Here is a 15,016-nt window from a genome sequence, read left to right as displayed (position 1 = left end):
TATAACAAATAAACTGCCCAACAAATACCCTTAAACAAAGGAAAAGTACGTCCTTTATGAAGGCATAGAGCCACTACATGAAAATGAAAATTAATGAATACACTGTGTACAGTAATTTACCTGATAAGACAGACCTCAGAAAAATACTTTATGAGAGCTTTTATACTTTTATAAAGCTGTCTATAATGAAAATTAATTAACTAAGGATTTTTTCGCCCTGCCAAGGTGTGGACCAGTTATCCGGAGTGCTAAGTTATCGAGGGACGAGTTTTCGAGGTTCTACTGTATTGCATGTGGATAATTAATATATATTTTCTGATGAATTTCATTTCTTATAAATACATAAATTTTTCTTTTTAACTCCTCCTGCCCTGTGGGCACTAAGAGAGTCTTTTTTCCAACCTCATTATGAGTTTGGCCAATTATACAACAGCAGAGAGACTGGATGGTAGAAAAAGTCCAATATACCCATTGGGTGTGATCTTTCAAGATCATACTCAAAGGTATATGTTGACCTTTTTTTTCTGCCCAAATGAAATCCTGGGTTTCCCAGAACAGTAGGTTGATGCCTTTTTTTGTGTGTGTTAGTGTGAGATTCTGGACACACCCCCAATTAATTAATTGGAAATCGATGTCAAATACATAAATTTTTAGAAGTAGTATTTTTGATTTTAAATGAAAAGTTTTAATGTTAAAAATGAAGGAAACTGGTAAAATTCACTTCCTTCTCAACGGAAGTTCGGCATCCTTTTTGCTTTTCCTTATCTTCATAAATTTGAGTCACATACAGTCCAGTTACTCTTCTGTAAACCCCACTCTTCCTAAACATGTGGGAATAATACAATTCTCTCATTGGAGAAAATCATCAAAAACAGGGATTCTTTAGTATTATTCGGGGAGTACGCCAGAAGATCCAAAGGAAGACAGACGTATTCCATATTGTATCCCTACGGCCAACGCCCATATTCGAATCCCATAGTTCATACAAAGTTTGTTAATAAGTTTTTAAATAGAAGAAAATGCTTATTTATGTGCCGTCAAAGAACTAACCAAAGACAAGAACATTTGCCCGGAACCTAAAATACAGAAGAAGAAAAACATATTTTGAGGTAGTATGGTTTAATTGAAGTTGTAATCTCTCTCTTTGCAACATTCCATAATTATAGTTTGAGAATTCAATTTTGTAATTTATTTCTTGTTTATTAAATTTTGGATATTTTATTGTTAAAGAAATGTCTCTAAGGTGTCTGAATCAAAACTATCTTATCTCCTTAACGATTCAATACGCGTGTTAATCTGTGAATTATAAAATTGATTAACTGGTGTCAAGGATCCTGACTAGATCTAGTATTTACCCCCTAGATCCTTCTTTTTAACATATTAGTTAAAGCCCTCCACCCTTGTTTTCTTTAAATAGAAAAGTAATTCTTTTGGACAAACTGAGGACTATTCAAAAGAATAGCTGCCAAATAAGTGGTATAAGAGTCTTTACTCCATATCCCGGCTGGCCCCTCACATTAGTATGGTCAGTTGGATATTAGCAGTTAGACTTGACCATCCAACTGACCATTAATGTTATTTATTACAAGTGTAAATTTGATTAAAAAAAATTAAAAAATTTGCTTCTAAGTCAAAAATAATTACTTTTATTTTATTAAGTAGAACTTCATGTGCAACAAATATTTAAATTTTATATGTGCATTTCTTCAAATTTTTAAATTTTAAAATACAGAGGCAGAACAATTTAATTTTGTGTCATGGTTTAAAATTTTAATGTGGGCCCCTTTCCCTCTCAACCTCACCTCTTTAACAAAGGATGGACTTGCATCACCTAAAAATGCCTTCAGCTTTTCATTGAGGAAAAGAATCATCAACTGAGGATCAAAACAATTGTTTTGATGAAGGGTTCTTGGCTTTTTCTTTGACATATTTAGATTCTTGTTGGCTCTGGATGCTAGTTAGTTTGCCTGAACAACTTTGCACCATTATAGTTCTGCCACTGCTAATATTGATATAATAAAATATAATATTTTATATTAGTTAGTTAAAATGAATTTTGTTTTATAATGATTTATCATCAAAAATCTATTATTTAATGTTTATATAATTTAATATCTTTATTATAAAAATATAATTGAAAATCTTTCTAGAATTTTTGTAAGTAAAATACTTAGTAATTGTTTATTTTGTAGCTTGACCCACCAAATTCTAGGACATTGTATTTGAAATGTGCAAGTGTTGGATTTCTGTTTGAACAAGCCTGGTCATTATCTTCAACTCAGCAAGGGAGATACTTGCGTATCCTTTTCTAATTAGGATTATTTAATTTAATAAGTTAAATAACCATTGATCATGAGATTACTTTTAAGTAGAATAGAGCATCTATTAATTACTTGGTGTTTTAACACTTCAGCAGTTATTTTGGAGAGCTGATAAAGAGGTCAAAAACACTTGTATTTTTAAGAAAATAATTACTGGAAGAAATATTAAAGTGGTAAGTAATTATTAGTTATCTTGTTTCCAGCTTCTGTGAATGTTTTAGAGCATCTATAATACTCATGCTATTATTAATAATACAGGTATACCTCGACTTACGTCGTTTCGAGTTACGTCGTTCCCGATTATACGTCGTTTGTCAAAAAAAATATATGGAAAAATAAAAATCAGATTAAGTCATTTTATTCGACTTTACGTCTGTCCGCCACAAATATTGAAGTCGTAATATCATTAGAAAAGTGTTTAAAGCACATAAAATCATATTAATTAAAATATATACTGTACATTTACAAGTATGTACTGTATTTACAGTACATGCATTCGTAAATTTAGATTCCTTTTTTCTGTACTATATTAAAAACTAAAACTTATTTGTTTGTAAGCTTAAAATACATCCTTATTAACCATATATTATTGAAAATGCATTAATAAATAAAATACAGAACTGGGAAATGGTAATTTATGGTTTAGCCTAGTGACAAGTAGATTCGGAGACAAGTAAATTCGACTTACGTCGTTTTTTGACTTAAGTCGTTCTCCTGGAACCAATTACTGATGTAAGGTGAGGTATAATTATCCATAAAATTTTGTCAATAATTAGAAACTTTTGAAATTTAATTTAAAATAAACAAGACACACATTAAAACTGCTTTTAAAATTATGTGAAATTTTTGCAAGCTAGCTAATTTGTATAGAATGTTTCGAGGTGGACCAAAATTTACTGACAAGAAATTTGTAAAAAAAGTAAATAGATCTTTAGACTGTTTGTGTAACCTAAAATACATTCCAAACGAATCTTAACTCATAAAGAAATGACATAGTGTTAATTAATGGTATTTGTTTTTACTCTTTGAGCTACATTGAAATACTAGAAGATTGAGAATAAGTGAAATGAGAATTATTTGTCTCAGCATTATGGTATCATATGAGCTAATTAGAGTATCAAATACAAGAGCAGTTCAACCTCTGTTTGGAATTTCAGTAATGGTGATGGGACTGTATTTCTCAATTTGTTTCTCTAGATATGCCTCCTCTGATACTGACACTTCATCTATTGCTTTGGTATTGATACTAAGCCTGCAGCCTTGCATGATTCTCCTTTCATCCGTTCTTATTTTTACTGTAAAATATTACAGTATTATCACATTTTTTTGTTGTTTTTGTTTGCTTTTTATGTACCCAATGTTCAATATTATTCTTAATTTTTCTAAATTAATCTTGTACTGTACAAACTGTACAAATGAAAATATACCACTAGGATCAAAAAGTTTTCAGACCAATGTGATTTTGGCATTAATTAATAATGATGTTAGTTCAATGTATGTGATGCAATCTTTAAGCTATGTGCAACTAGAATAGCTTTGCAGTCAGTGACTTATAGATAGTGCAACAGTCAAACAATTGAATCTATCTCTTTCAGCCAAATCAGATTGCAGAGATGGATCATTTTGAGCAGTGAGCTAACTTAAAATTTCGCTGGTAATTGGGGAAATCAGTCAAGGAAATGCTGCAGATGTTTCAATCAGTGTATGGAGACCAAACATTGTGTTTACAAATACCACTCAAGCATGAATGAGGTTCAAAAATGACCAAAACTCTGTGAACACCAATCCACAAGTGGATGCTCTTCCACATCAAGAAACAAGGAAAATTGGGTGAAGTGCAAGTTGTTTAACATAATTATTGAGAGAAAGTTGCTATGATTGCAGAGGAGGTACGAATTTCTGTGGGGAGTTACCATGTAGCTTGCCATTCTTACAGAAAAACTGCAGATGTATTGTATCTGCCAAAACATCATCTCAAGGAAACTCACTGAAGATCAATAAGAGGAGTGCATGATTACCAGTGGAAACTGATCAACAAAGCAGATCAAGATTCAGATTTCCTGAAGAAACTGATCCCGAATGGTGGCTCATGATAGTTTGTCATAAAGAAAATACTGTATGTAAAACAACAGTCATTACTATGGAAATCAAAATCTACCAAAAAACAAAAATGTTTTGACATGATCATTCAAAGGGCAAAGTCATGCTGGAGAGTCTTTGATTTGAAAGGAATCATGCATTTTGAATTAATTTGAACAGTTTGGCTGTCACCAAGCAAAAGCACAAGAAGATACTTGTCCATCTGCACAATGCCATCTGTCAAAAGAAATTGGAAAGATGTATGGTAAAACACTGGGTATTGCAACACAATACTCCTACAAATCAATTGATTCTTGTGAGGGAACAACTTGCAAAGCATGGCAGGTAAGACAATTATATTGCCTTACCTTCCTACTCCTCTGTCTTAGCAGATTCTGTGATTTCTACCTCTTACCAAGAATGAAATATCACATGAAAGGAAACATTTTAGGACTGCTGAAGAGATCAAGAGATGACTTCAAGGATCACGCTGAAAGAGATGGTAAAGAATAGTTTTCAAAAATATTTTGAGGATTTTTACTAGTGCTGGCAAAAGTGTATGGTTGCACAAAGAGATTACAGTAAAACCACCAATGGTTCCAAGAAAAAGTAGTCTTTATGAAGGTTGGTTATATCGGAGGGATTTAACTATAAGTGGAACATCATAGTATTTGATTTCCTAGAAGTGCATCCTTGCTGAAAATACAGGGCATGTCTAAACATAGTTGTAGAAGATTTGGTCATAGTTTATTTTTTCAACTTTATCTGTAAACCATCAAGAAATTGGAAAATGTGTGTACATTCTATTATATTGATGAAAGAGATGTATTTTACGGGTATATATTGGTTTGATATGTTTATGGAAATCATAACAATATTGTAACAAAAATTTAGGTGGGAGCTTGAAAGTGGAAAAAAGCTCAAATGGGAAACATGGCCAAAAAACATTGAGAATAGATGTGCTAAAACATATAAACATAACAAATTATTATTATTTAATATACAGTGGAACCTCTATATTCGTCATTAATCTGTTCCTAAGGGCCTAACGAATATGGAATATGATGAATATAGAAACAATTTTTCTCATAATAAATAACTGATATTCAATTACAGTAGAGCCTCGATTATCCGACCCCCAATTAACCGTCACCTCGGTTAACCGACCGTCCTAGTCGGCAAATTTCAAATGTCCGCTAGTGATGTGGCGCTACATTGGCTATGTCTTGGCTACTTTAATATTATTTTTACGTGTTTTAGCTGGCAACACTCATTCGACCATGAAAGGGAGCCAGTATTTAAATGAGGCTTAATTTTCTAATTTTTAACGATACAATAGCGACGATTATTATTTTTAAAAAAATTTTGTTAGGCTTAACATCGATGAAAATTCAACGCGAAGTAGGTTAATATCGATATACTAAAATACTAATATACTAATTACATGGGATATAATGATATACTACACTAATAATGGATTTTTTCATACTTTTCGGTTATCCGCCCTTTCAATTATCCGACCAACCCCAGTCCCCAATTGAGTCGGATAATCGAGGCTCTACTGTAATCCGTTCCCATCCTGAAAAATAGGTACAAGAATAAAAATTATGTTGTTTGTAAAACTTTATCTTTATTGTACTAAATAAATACAGTATAGTGATAGAAGGGAAAGAACAGTATTATTAATATAGTATTATTGTTTAGAAGACATATCAATTAAAACATTAGGTAATTCCAGTTATGATCATGGGGTCTGTTTTGCCAATGATTCAGTAGCACTTGATTTAATAAAAAACTTGTCCAGTGTTGTGTTTTTTTTCTGCTTTTTAAAACTTTTCTGAAGTAGGCAATTACATTATTATTGAATGTATTTGTATTTTGGTTGACTATAGCAACATTTGGGGGTCATTTTGGAGTGATTGGAACTTGCTTTCTCACATTGATGATTTTTCAATAACTCAACAATACACACGGGATGACCACACAAAGCAGACTGATTAACTACAGCTAGCTGATTGGCGTGGATGTGCGATTGTAGTGCCACTTCCAGTGTTGGAATGACGATGAATACAGAAAATACTGATGAATATAGAAAAATAAAAAAGTCATCAAAATGTGACGAATATCAAATATTACAAATATAGAGTTCCACTGTATTTAGCAGCATATTATTCTAATATGTTACATCCATTACAAGAACATATTGTTTAAAGCTTGCATTTACAAAATGTCGAAATTTTAGAAAACCAAAAATTTTTGCTTTGATTGGATTTGAAATTAAATGACCTAAAAATACAGTTTATTTATTTATTATTTTAAAGTTTTCAGTATTTCCTTAATATTTATTAGATATTCTTATGGATATTATGGAAAAAGTGGCAGACGGTATAATTGTGTAAGTTTATTAAAGCTCTACTTAAATATAACTTTTAATATTAATTATTTGTAAATTTAAAGCTGTAGAAAAAGCTTAGGAGTTTTATTTATTTATTATATAAATAATAAATAACTGGCTAACTATGAATTTTAATGTAGCAATTATGTTATAAACATTTGCTAATGTAGAAATTAACATTTTATAACATCTAGTTTAAATTTATGTCAAATATTAATATTAACCCCAGTAACTTTAGCTTTATAGATTTTGTTTACATCATAAGACCCATCTGAAGAAACAAAAATCTAAACAAAGTGTTTTGTTTTGAATGGAAGCTAATCAACAACTTCAGCAATTTCATTGTTGTTAATCACATGATACCAGAACACTTAATTTCTTTGCTAGTGAGACTGTCTTCCCATAGAAAGTTTAAAATTTAGAAAAATTTATAAATAGTATATTGTCATTTATAAATTGAACAGTGATTGTTTTGTTAATAACTAGTGATTGCTCATGGCATCTAATGTGGGGGTGCTGTCACAATAGGGCATGCAGCACTCAACACTAATAGAATCATTTTTTTTTTTTTCCTTATAATTTTATATCATGACTTGGTGCATTTATCGACACTTGGCAAATAATTTCATCATCCACTTTTAATTCATACAGATACGTGTTTTGGGCTTTCACCCCTCTTCAGTCTGTTACATCGATAGGTTGTGACTTGTGTATACAGTATCAGTCAGGCACTTTCTGTACTTCCCACTCCCCTCCCCTCCCCTCTTCTCCTGACTTGACGGTCTCTCCCGCATGCCTCGTAACCTGTAACGTGTTATTTCCCCGAGTGCTGCACACAGCCTTGCCTGCAACTGTATAAACATTCTATTTTAATAATTATAGCCAGTTTTTATGAATGACAGGGAAAATATAAAAATGAGCAAGAATTACAGACTTGCAAGCCTAGATATAATAAACATGTACCCTTCGATAACCTGGAATCTAACAGAAAGTAAACTAAAAAAGAAGTAATTGATCTAATAGAATTTGCATACAGGAGCAATTATTTCGAAGTCAACAATAAGTTCTACACGCAACAGACAGGCATAAGCATGGGATTAGTTATAGGCCTGAAGCTAGCAGAACTTGTTATGGTAGATATAGATCAAGCAATCAAAAAGTTTACAGGCATAACGTTCTATAAACAATATGTGGATGACATAATTATACTATATGACCAAGAAATAACAAAATTAGAAGAAATAGAAGAAAAAATAAACAAATTAAACGATAACATCAAATTCAAGGTAGAAAATGAGGCAAACACGGAAATAAATTACCTCGACATTAAAATAATCAGGAAAGCAAACAAGATTGAATTCGAGCCATACAAAAAATCATGCGAGATCAGGAATGTGTTAAACTACAATTCAAACATTCCGCAATACATAAAAGAAAACATATTCATCACGGAGTATAAAAAGATCGAGAACAGAACAAGCTCACTACAGAAGAAGAAAAAACACCTCAACGAACTGTGAACTAAATTCCTATTAAACGGCTACCCAAAATGAATACTAAATAACTGGGAAAGAAAAATGAACAAAAGGCTGGAAAATAAACAAAACAGAGATAAAAACATAGTAAGATACATAATCTTCCCCTACATTCGTGGCTTCTTTGAACAGGTAAACAAAAGTTTTGATAAAATAAATATAAAGCTAGCCCCAACCTATAACAACTTGCAAAAAAGAATCCGGAAGGCTGAACCTGACATAAATAAACAACCAGACAAATACAACACTACCGAAGTCGTCTATAAAATACCTTGCACATGCAAACCGCCAAAAGTATACATTGGAGAAACAAAATGGAAATTAGAAACAAGATTAAAAGAACACATCGTATCAACTCTGAAGTATAATAGAATCAACTCTGTGTTTTATGAACATTGCATGACCCACAACTGCAAAATAGACAAGAATGATGCAATAATAGTACACAAAGAAAAAAATTGGTACAAAAGAAAATTCAAGGAAAGCTACGAAATTACTACAGACAAAAATAATATTAACAAGAACCTAAGCATTGACATTCATAAAAACTGGCTACAATTATTAAAATTGAATGTTTATACAAGTTGCAGGCGAGGCTGTGTGCAGCACTCGGGGAAGTGACACGTTACAGGTTACGAGGCATGCAGGTGAGGCCGTAAAGTCTGGAGAAGAGGGGAGGGGAGGGGAGTGGGAAGTATAGAAAGTGCCTGACTGATACTGTATACACAAGTCACAACCTATCGATGTAACAGACTGAAGAGGGGCGAAAGCCCAAAACGCGTATCTGTATGAATTAAAAGTGAATGATGAAATTATTTGCATTAAAGTGTCGATAAATGCACCAAGTCGTGACATAGAATTAGAAGAAACAAGAAGAAGAAGACACAGTTTCAACAAATAAATAGAATCATTTTTATTTTTATATAAAGTTTTGATTGATGCTGGTTTTGATAAAATCATTAATTGTAAGTTAAAATTGATAAAAAGCAATGCTGACCAAAATGTCAAAATAAAAATGATTATGTTAGTGTTATGTGATATGCACGTTGCAACACCTCCCTATTAGATGCCACAAGCCACCAATGTTAATAGCATTCTAGTATATGAACCTTGATCTTAAATTGATCTAATACTAAATTTTCTTATAATTCAAGAGTTAATTTCGTAACTGCAGAATTCATTTGAAATTATTAAAAATAAACAAATTGCTTGTTAATTAAGGAAGCCAAAAATAAGAATTTATGAGTTGAATGTTGAAAGTAGACAAATTATAATTTGTCTACTTTCAACATTCAACTAATGATAAACCAAAGATTATATATACAGTATATATTTACTATTCTGTATAATATATATAGAATTAGAACTTCAATTTACATAATATATATTTGTATTTCATCAAACTTTCTTCCATTTCATTCAATAAGAAATGATTTATCCATGAACAGATGAAACAAAATATGTGTCGTCCTTAACCTATATCCGGTGTGAAAACTCCAAACAAAGATTGGCAAACGCTTTCGATGCCCCTCCTGGGCTCTTCTTCAGGCCAAATTTATTGCACTGGATTCTTAAATAGAATGTTTTTAAATAAGAACGTTCTCTGATTACCTTCCTTATTTGAACTTCTAGTAGCAAATTACCTTTAATTAATAAGGTAAGACGGATGTGCCTAACAAAAGCTATCAGAGATACTAGAAAGAAGGTATATTCGATGATAACCAGAATTATTGCAGTGGAGAACAACTTATTTCAACAGGATCCTAATATTTTACGTATTGAAAATGCGAAGCAGGTTAACTTTCATAACAGACTAAAATACAACCTAAAGGTTTGTTTTAATCTAAAAATGAAAGATATTGAAATTTCAAGTATCTAAAAGATCCACTAAGATGGAAGCTCCGTTTGTAGTGTGGGATAATATACAAATTCCGGACTTTGTTAGCCAGATACTAAAATTTGGTCTGGCTTATGTACCACCTCCATCCCAAAAAGAAACTATTAACTCTAGTATCCCAGATCTTGAAAACCTTATAAGAGGCCTTTCTCAAAAACAAAGAGTACTACAGATGGCTATCTTCTTTAAGAATAAGTAGAGCTAGAGAATCAAAAGACATTTCACAGCTCAAACATAAATTAAGTCAAGCTTCCAAATGGATAAAATCTAATGATATTGTGGTAACCAGAGCTGATAAAGCCAGAGTTATGGTGCTAATGAAGAGAGAAACATACGAGAAAGAATTAGAAAAATACTTATCAGAAACACAATGCACGCAAGTTGAAACGAACTGGGTGGAGAAAATGCAAGCAAGGGTTAAACGAATCGCCAACACCAAACTAGTCAAGAACCTGAATATGAAAGACATCATTAAGGATGCTCTGGATGTACCTAAACTTTTTGCCTTTGCCAAAACACATAAAATAGGACAACAGCTAAGACCTATAGTAGACAAAGGAAGAGCACCTACCATCAAACTTGAAAAATTTGTACATAATATGCTGTGTGCACATCTAGTAGAATACCAATTCAATATCTCAAGTCCAAAAGAATTGGTATTAAAACTCAAAACCGTAAACAAGCCAGGATACGCCACAGTATGGGATTTTAGATCATTATACCCATTGATAAAAATACAACCTTGTTTTTGTGCACTGAGAAATTTCCTCATAAAAAAAGTAAATGATACTAATCTGCACCAAGATATACTGGAATTAGCCCATTTAGCCTGTTACAGTTCGGTATTCCAGTTCAAAGGAAACACATATGCACAAGAAAGAGGAGTACCCATGGGAAGTCCGTTATCTGGGGACTTGTGCGAAATGGTAATTAGGGCGTTAGAAACCAAAACCCTACCACCCTTTCTCCCAAACATAATCATGTATGGGAGGTATATAGATGACATTATAATTCTCTGGAAAACATCTCCAGATCTAAGACAATTTAAGACAACCATGAACAACAACCCTTATGGCTTTTATTTGGAATTGGAGCAACATAGTGAAGAAAAAATCCACTTCTTGGATATAGAAATTGAAATTAAAGAAAGAGCAATACAAACAAAAGTTTATAGAAAACCCATAACTATACCATCATACATACCCATCAATTCCTGTGATGCATATTCTTACAAAATAGTGGCATTCAAGTCTTTGGTAGAAAGTGCCTATACCCACTCTTCCACAACCTACGCTCTACAACAAGAATTATCGTATATTAGAGAAGTTGCTAAAGACCGTAGTTATGGCAACATAATAAACAAATTATGTAATCAACGCCTTCACATAAACAGTAAAACTGATGAAGAAAAGGCATCAAGAACAGTTGATAAAGAACATATGGAAAGGGTCCCGTAACATACAACCCACAGATGGTAGCGATATATAATTCAATTGCAAAGAAAAAAGGAATTAGAATTACATACAGAAGAAACCCTTCCATATATAATTTATTAAGAAACGGAACAGACGCCCATAACTCGAACAGACTACCGGGAATATACACCATTCCCTTAATAGATGGCAGAGGCAACTAATTTATGTAGGATCCACTAAACGTCCATTAGCCACTAGGATAAAGGAACATAAAGCGGATATCACCCACAACAAATATACGACAGCATTGTCTACATATGCAACAAACCCGGACATAACCCCAATTTTTAATGAGGCACGGGTCATCCACACCACTCGTCATCAGGAACATCTAAGAACTTTGGAAGCGATGGAGATTTAAAAAGCAGATTGCAAATTAACCTGCATCAATCTTAAAGAAGAAATGAATCTCTCAACAGTGTGGCAGTATTTATTGGATGATGAATCGTAATGTATTATACAATACACAGGATTATTATAAGATGCGCACAACCTATCTTCACGAATATAAATTATAAAGAAATTATAATTTGGAAAGGCACATGATTACCTTCCTTATTTGAACTTCTAGTAGCAGAGCACGTTCTTATTTAAAAACATTCGATTTAAGAATCCAGTACAATAAATTTGGCCTGAAGAAGAGCCCAGGAGGAGCATCGAAAGCATTTGCCAATCTTTGTTTGGAGTTTTCACGCCGGATATAGGTTAAGGACGACACATATTTTGTTTTATATGACCCGGTGTAGGAGAAATCCTTGGTTATTTATAGCTAGAACAGATGAAATTTTTTTATATAGCTTGTATGTGAAAATACAGTCTAACATTTGTTTTTATGATATAAAATTTCAATTTTTTTTTTTAAGAATAAATTTTATGAAGATATTATTATAAATTTTCTATTATTTCTAAAATCAATTTTATTTTGACAGCCCTAACATACACCATACCGTTCCTTTTGATTCAGTAACGGATGCCATGAAGTGTCTTTCTGAAATTCGAGTCGGAAAAGTTGTTATGAAAATGGAGTAATAACTCTGAAGTAAAAACTTCATTAATAGAAGTGAATAATCTGCAGTCGTACGCTTTCTGTGACGTTATTGTTAGATGTAATTATAGGCCTCAGTATATTACATCTGTGACAATATTTACTGGTCATTTATCTATTTAGTCAGACAAGACTACAGTATTTAACTAAAACTAGCCTTAATATTTATAGTAAAGTTTTGTGAAAGTTCATCAAAAGTATACAATATATACAGTATAAAACATGGAAGTTATATTGTAGTTATTCAAGAATTAGTTAAGGATATTGTTCATTCAAATTATGAAAGAAATGATTAAAAATTATGAAATATAAAATTAATTAGCTTAAATTAAATTAATCAGTATTCTTCTGTAACATGTACTGTACATAACATTGAACGAGTCATTTATGATAATTTATTATGTGCTTAGAAATTTTGGATGTATTTAGATAGTGTTTATAAAGCTTCCTATTATGATTATGTTCCTTAATTATTATAATTTTGCTATATATATTTGTAGTTTGTCATTTTAAAAATTTTTAGTATTAATTTACTGTGATTTCTCTTCAATTAACTGATCCATCAACATAATTTTAATAAAAAAAATTTATCATAATAATAGTCATTCCATTTTTATAATCATGGTATAAAAATTTTATATTGTTATACAATATTTTTCAACAATTTATTTATGATTTATAATGTTTACTTTACTTTAAAATATTTATTTTAATTTCAACTATTATATTGTTAAGTTGTAAAAATTTATTATAAAATATCAAAAAAAAAGTATTTCTAAATATATACATATACACATCTAAATCATAAAATTTATAATATATATATAAATATGCTGTTTATAAATGTGAAATGTTTAATGTATCAAGAAATGAGGACACGTTGATATGCCAAAATTCATTTTATTTTCTGGAATAAAGTGCCAGTTATAGATTCCATCTGTTTTTGAAGTCCAACCTCTTGATAATGTGATTTAATGCTTAATCTTTAGAAACTATATTTGAAATTACTTCTTGTTAATTCTTGGAATACTGAGTTTACATGGATTTATAAACAATATTCTGAATACTATTGAGTTAATGAGCTCATCTTTGGTGCTTTGTCTCATGAGGACAAGTTCTTAAAACAAAAATATTTAGGAAATTGAATAGTTTGAAAATTCTAGTAAACTATGTATTTCAAGAAAAATCTTTACATTATGTTTGAATATATATTATATTTTACTTTAATATAATCTCTTATTAGTAAGAGAGAATAGTAAGTTATTGTCAAATTTATTCTAAATTAATGTAATATTTTTTCATATGGAATAGATTTTATTAATTTAATATATCCTAATATACCTGAAAGAAAAAATATAAATTATGGAATGTTACAAGCATACATATAAAAAGAGAATGTTAAAACAGAACCTAATAGCTTAGCACTAATTCATTTTATTAGAAGTAGAAGTGTTCACAAATATAAATAAATGTATAAGACGTTAATAATTGTTAATATTTTGAAAATGTTGTAATGTTAAAGTTGATAAATATTCCTATTTCATCTTCATTTTCATCTGTCATCAAAATACACTGGACTGCTTATCATGTTCCACTTGGTCAACTTAATGTATTAAAATCTATATTTACTTAATGCTAAGCTATCAAGTTTTGTTATAACAATTAACTCACTCTCCATATATTGAAATTTATTTTTTCATTTAGAAACTAAGAATTATGTAGCATCAAATGCATTTTATTTCTGATGTAGTTTCATATATGTTAATTGTTCTTATCTCTTACTACAGTACAAAGTTTTGTTAAGAAATTTAATTATTTCTTCTATATTCACTTGAAATTAAACTGTTCTTACATTAATTTAGAATAAAAACAAATTTAAATCTTATTCTTATATAAGATTTTAATAATTTTTTTTCAGAAATAATACCAAATCTTTTTTAAAAGAGCCCAAAAATTGCCTGTACCCAAAAATTTCCTGGCTGGTCAACCAGATTATGGGATTACATCATAGAAAACGTTTCAATGTAAGCAATGTTTGGGTCCTTTGAAAAAGATTTAATGTTTGGGAAATTCAGTTGAAGATTATTTCAGTATTATTTATCATAATTTACTCTTTGGGTATACAATATTGTGATAACCTCCAAAATGTTATTTGATATTTTCTCCCTATGTCAATAATATATTTCTAGTCATAATATATTTATTTATGAAGGAAAGTAGATTTTTGTGGGAATTTAATCTGATTAAATCCCAATTTCAATGCATTCTG

General features: G+C 30.8%; 1 protein-coding gene across 1 annotated transcript in view; it reads left to right on the top strand.

Moving 5' to 3' along the window:
* LOC111622010 (quinone oxidoreductase-like protein 1) overlaps positions 1 to 13,386 on the top strand; it is a 45,843-nt gene extending 32,457 nt beyond the window's left edge. The window contains exons 5-8 of the mRNA XM_023364312.1: positions 876 to 993; positions 2,193 to 2,298; positions 6,750 to 6,795; positions 12,632 to 13,386. Of these exons, the coding sequence (XP_023220080.1) occupies positions 876 to 993; positions 2,193 to 2,298; positions 6,750 to 6,795; positions 12,632 to 12,731 (370 nt within the window). The 3' untranslated portion in view covers positions 12,732 to 13,386. The remainder of the gene's footprint in view (positions 1 to 875; positions 994 to 2,192; positions 2,299 to 6,749; positions 6,796 to 12,631) is intronic.
* The last annotated feature ends 1,630 nt before the right edge of the window (positions 13,387 to 15,016 follow it).

This window comes from Centruroides sculpturatus, unplaced genomic scaffold (assembly GCF_000671375.1).
Source record: "Centruroides sculpturatus isolate CEXI.00-Female unplaced genomic scaffold, Cexi_2.0 scaffold268, whole genome shotgun sequence".
NCBI lineage: Eukaryota > Metazoa > Arthropoda > Arachnida > Scorpiones > Buthidae > Centruroides > Centruroides sculpturatus.
This window is presented reverse-complemented; position numbering and strand designations above follow the sequence as displayed.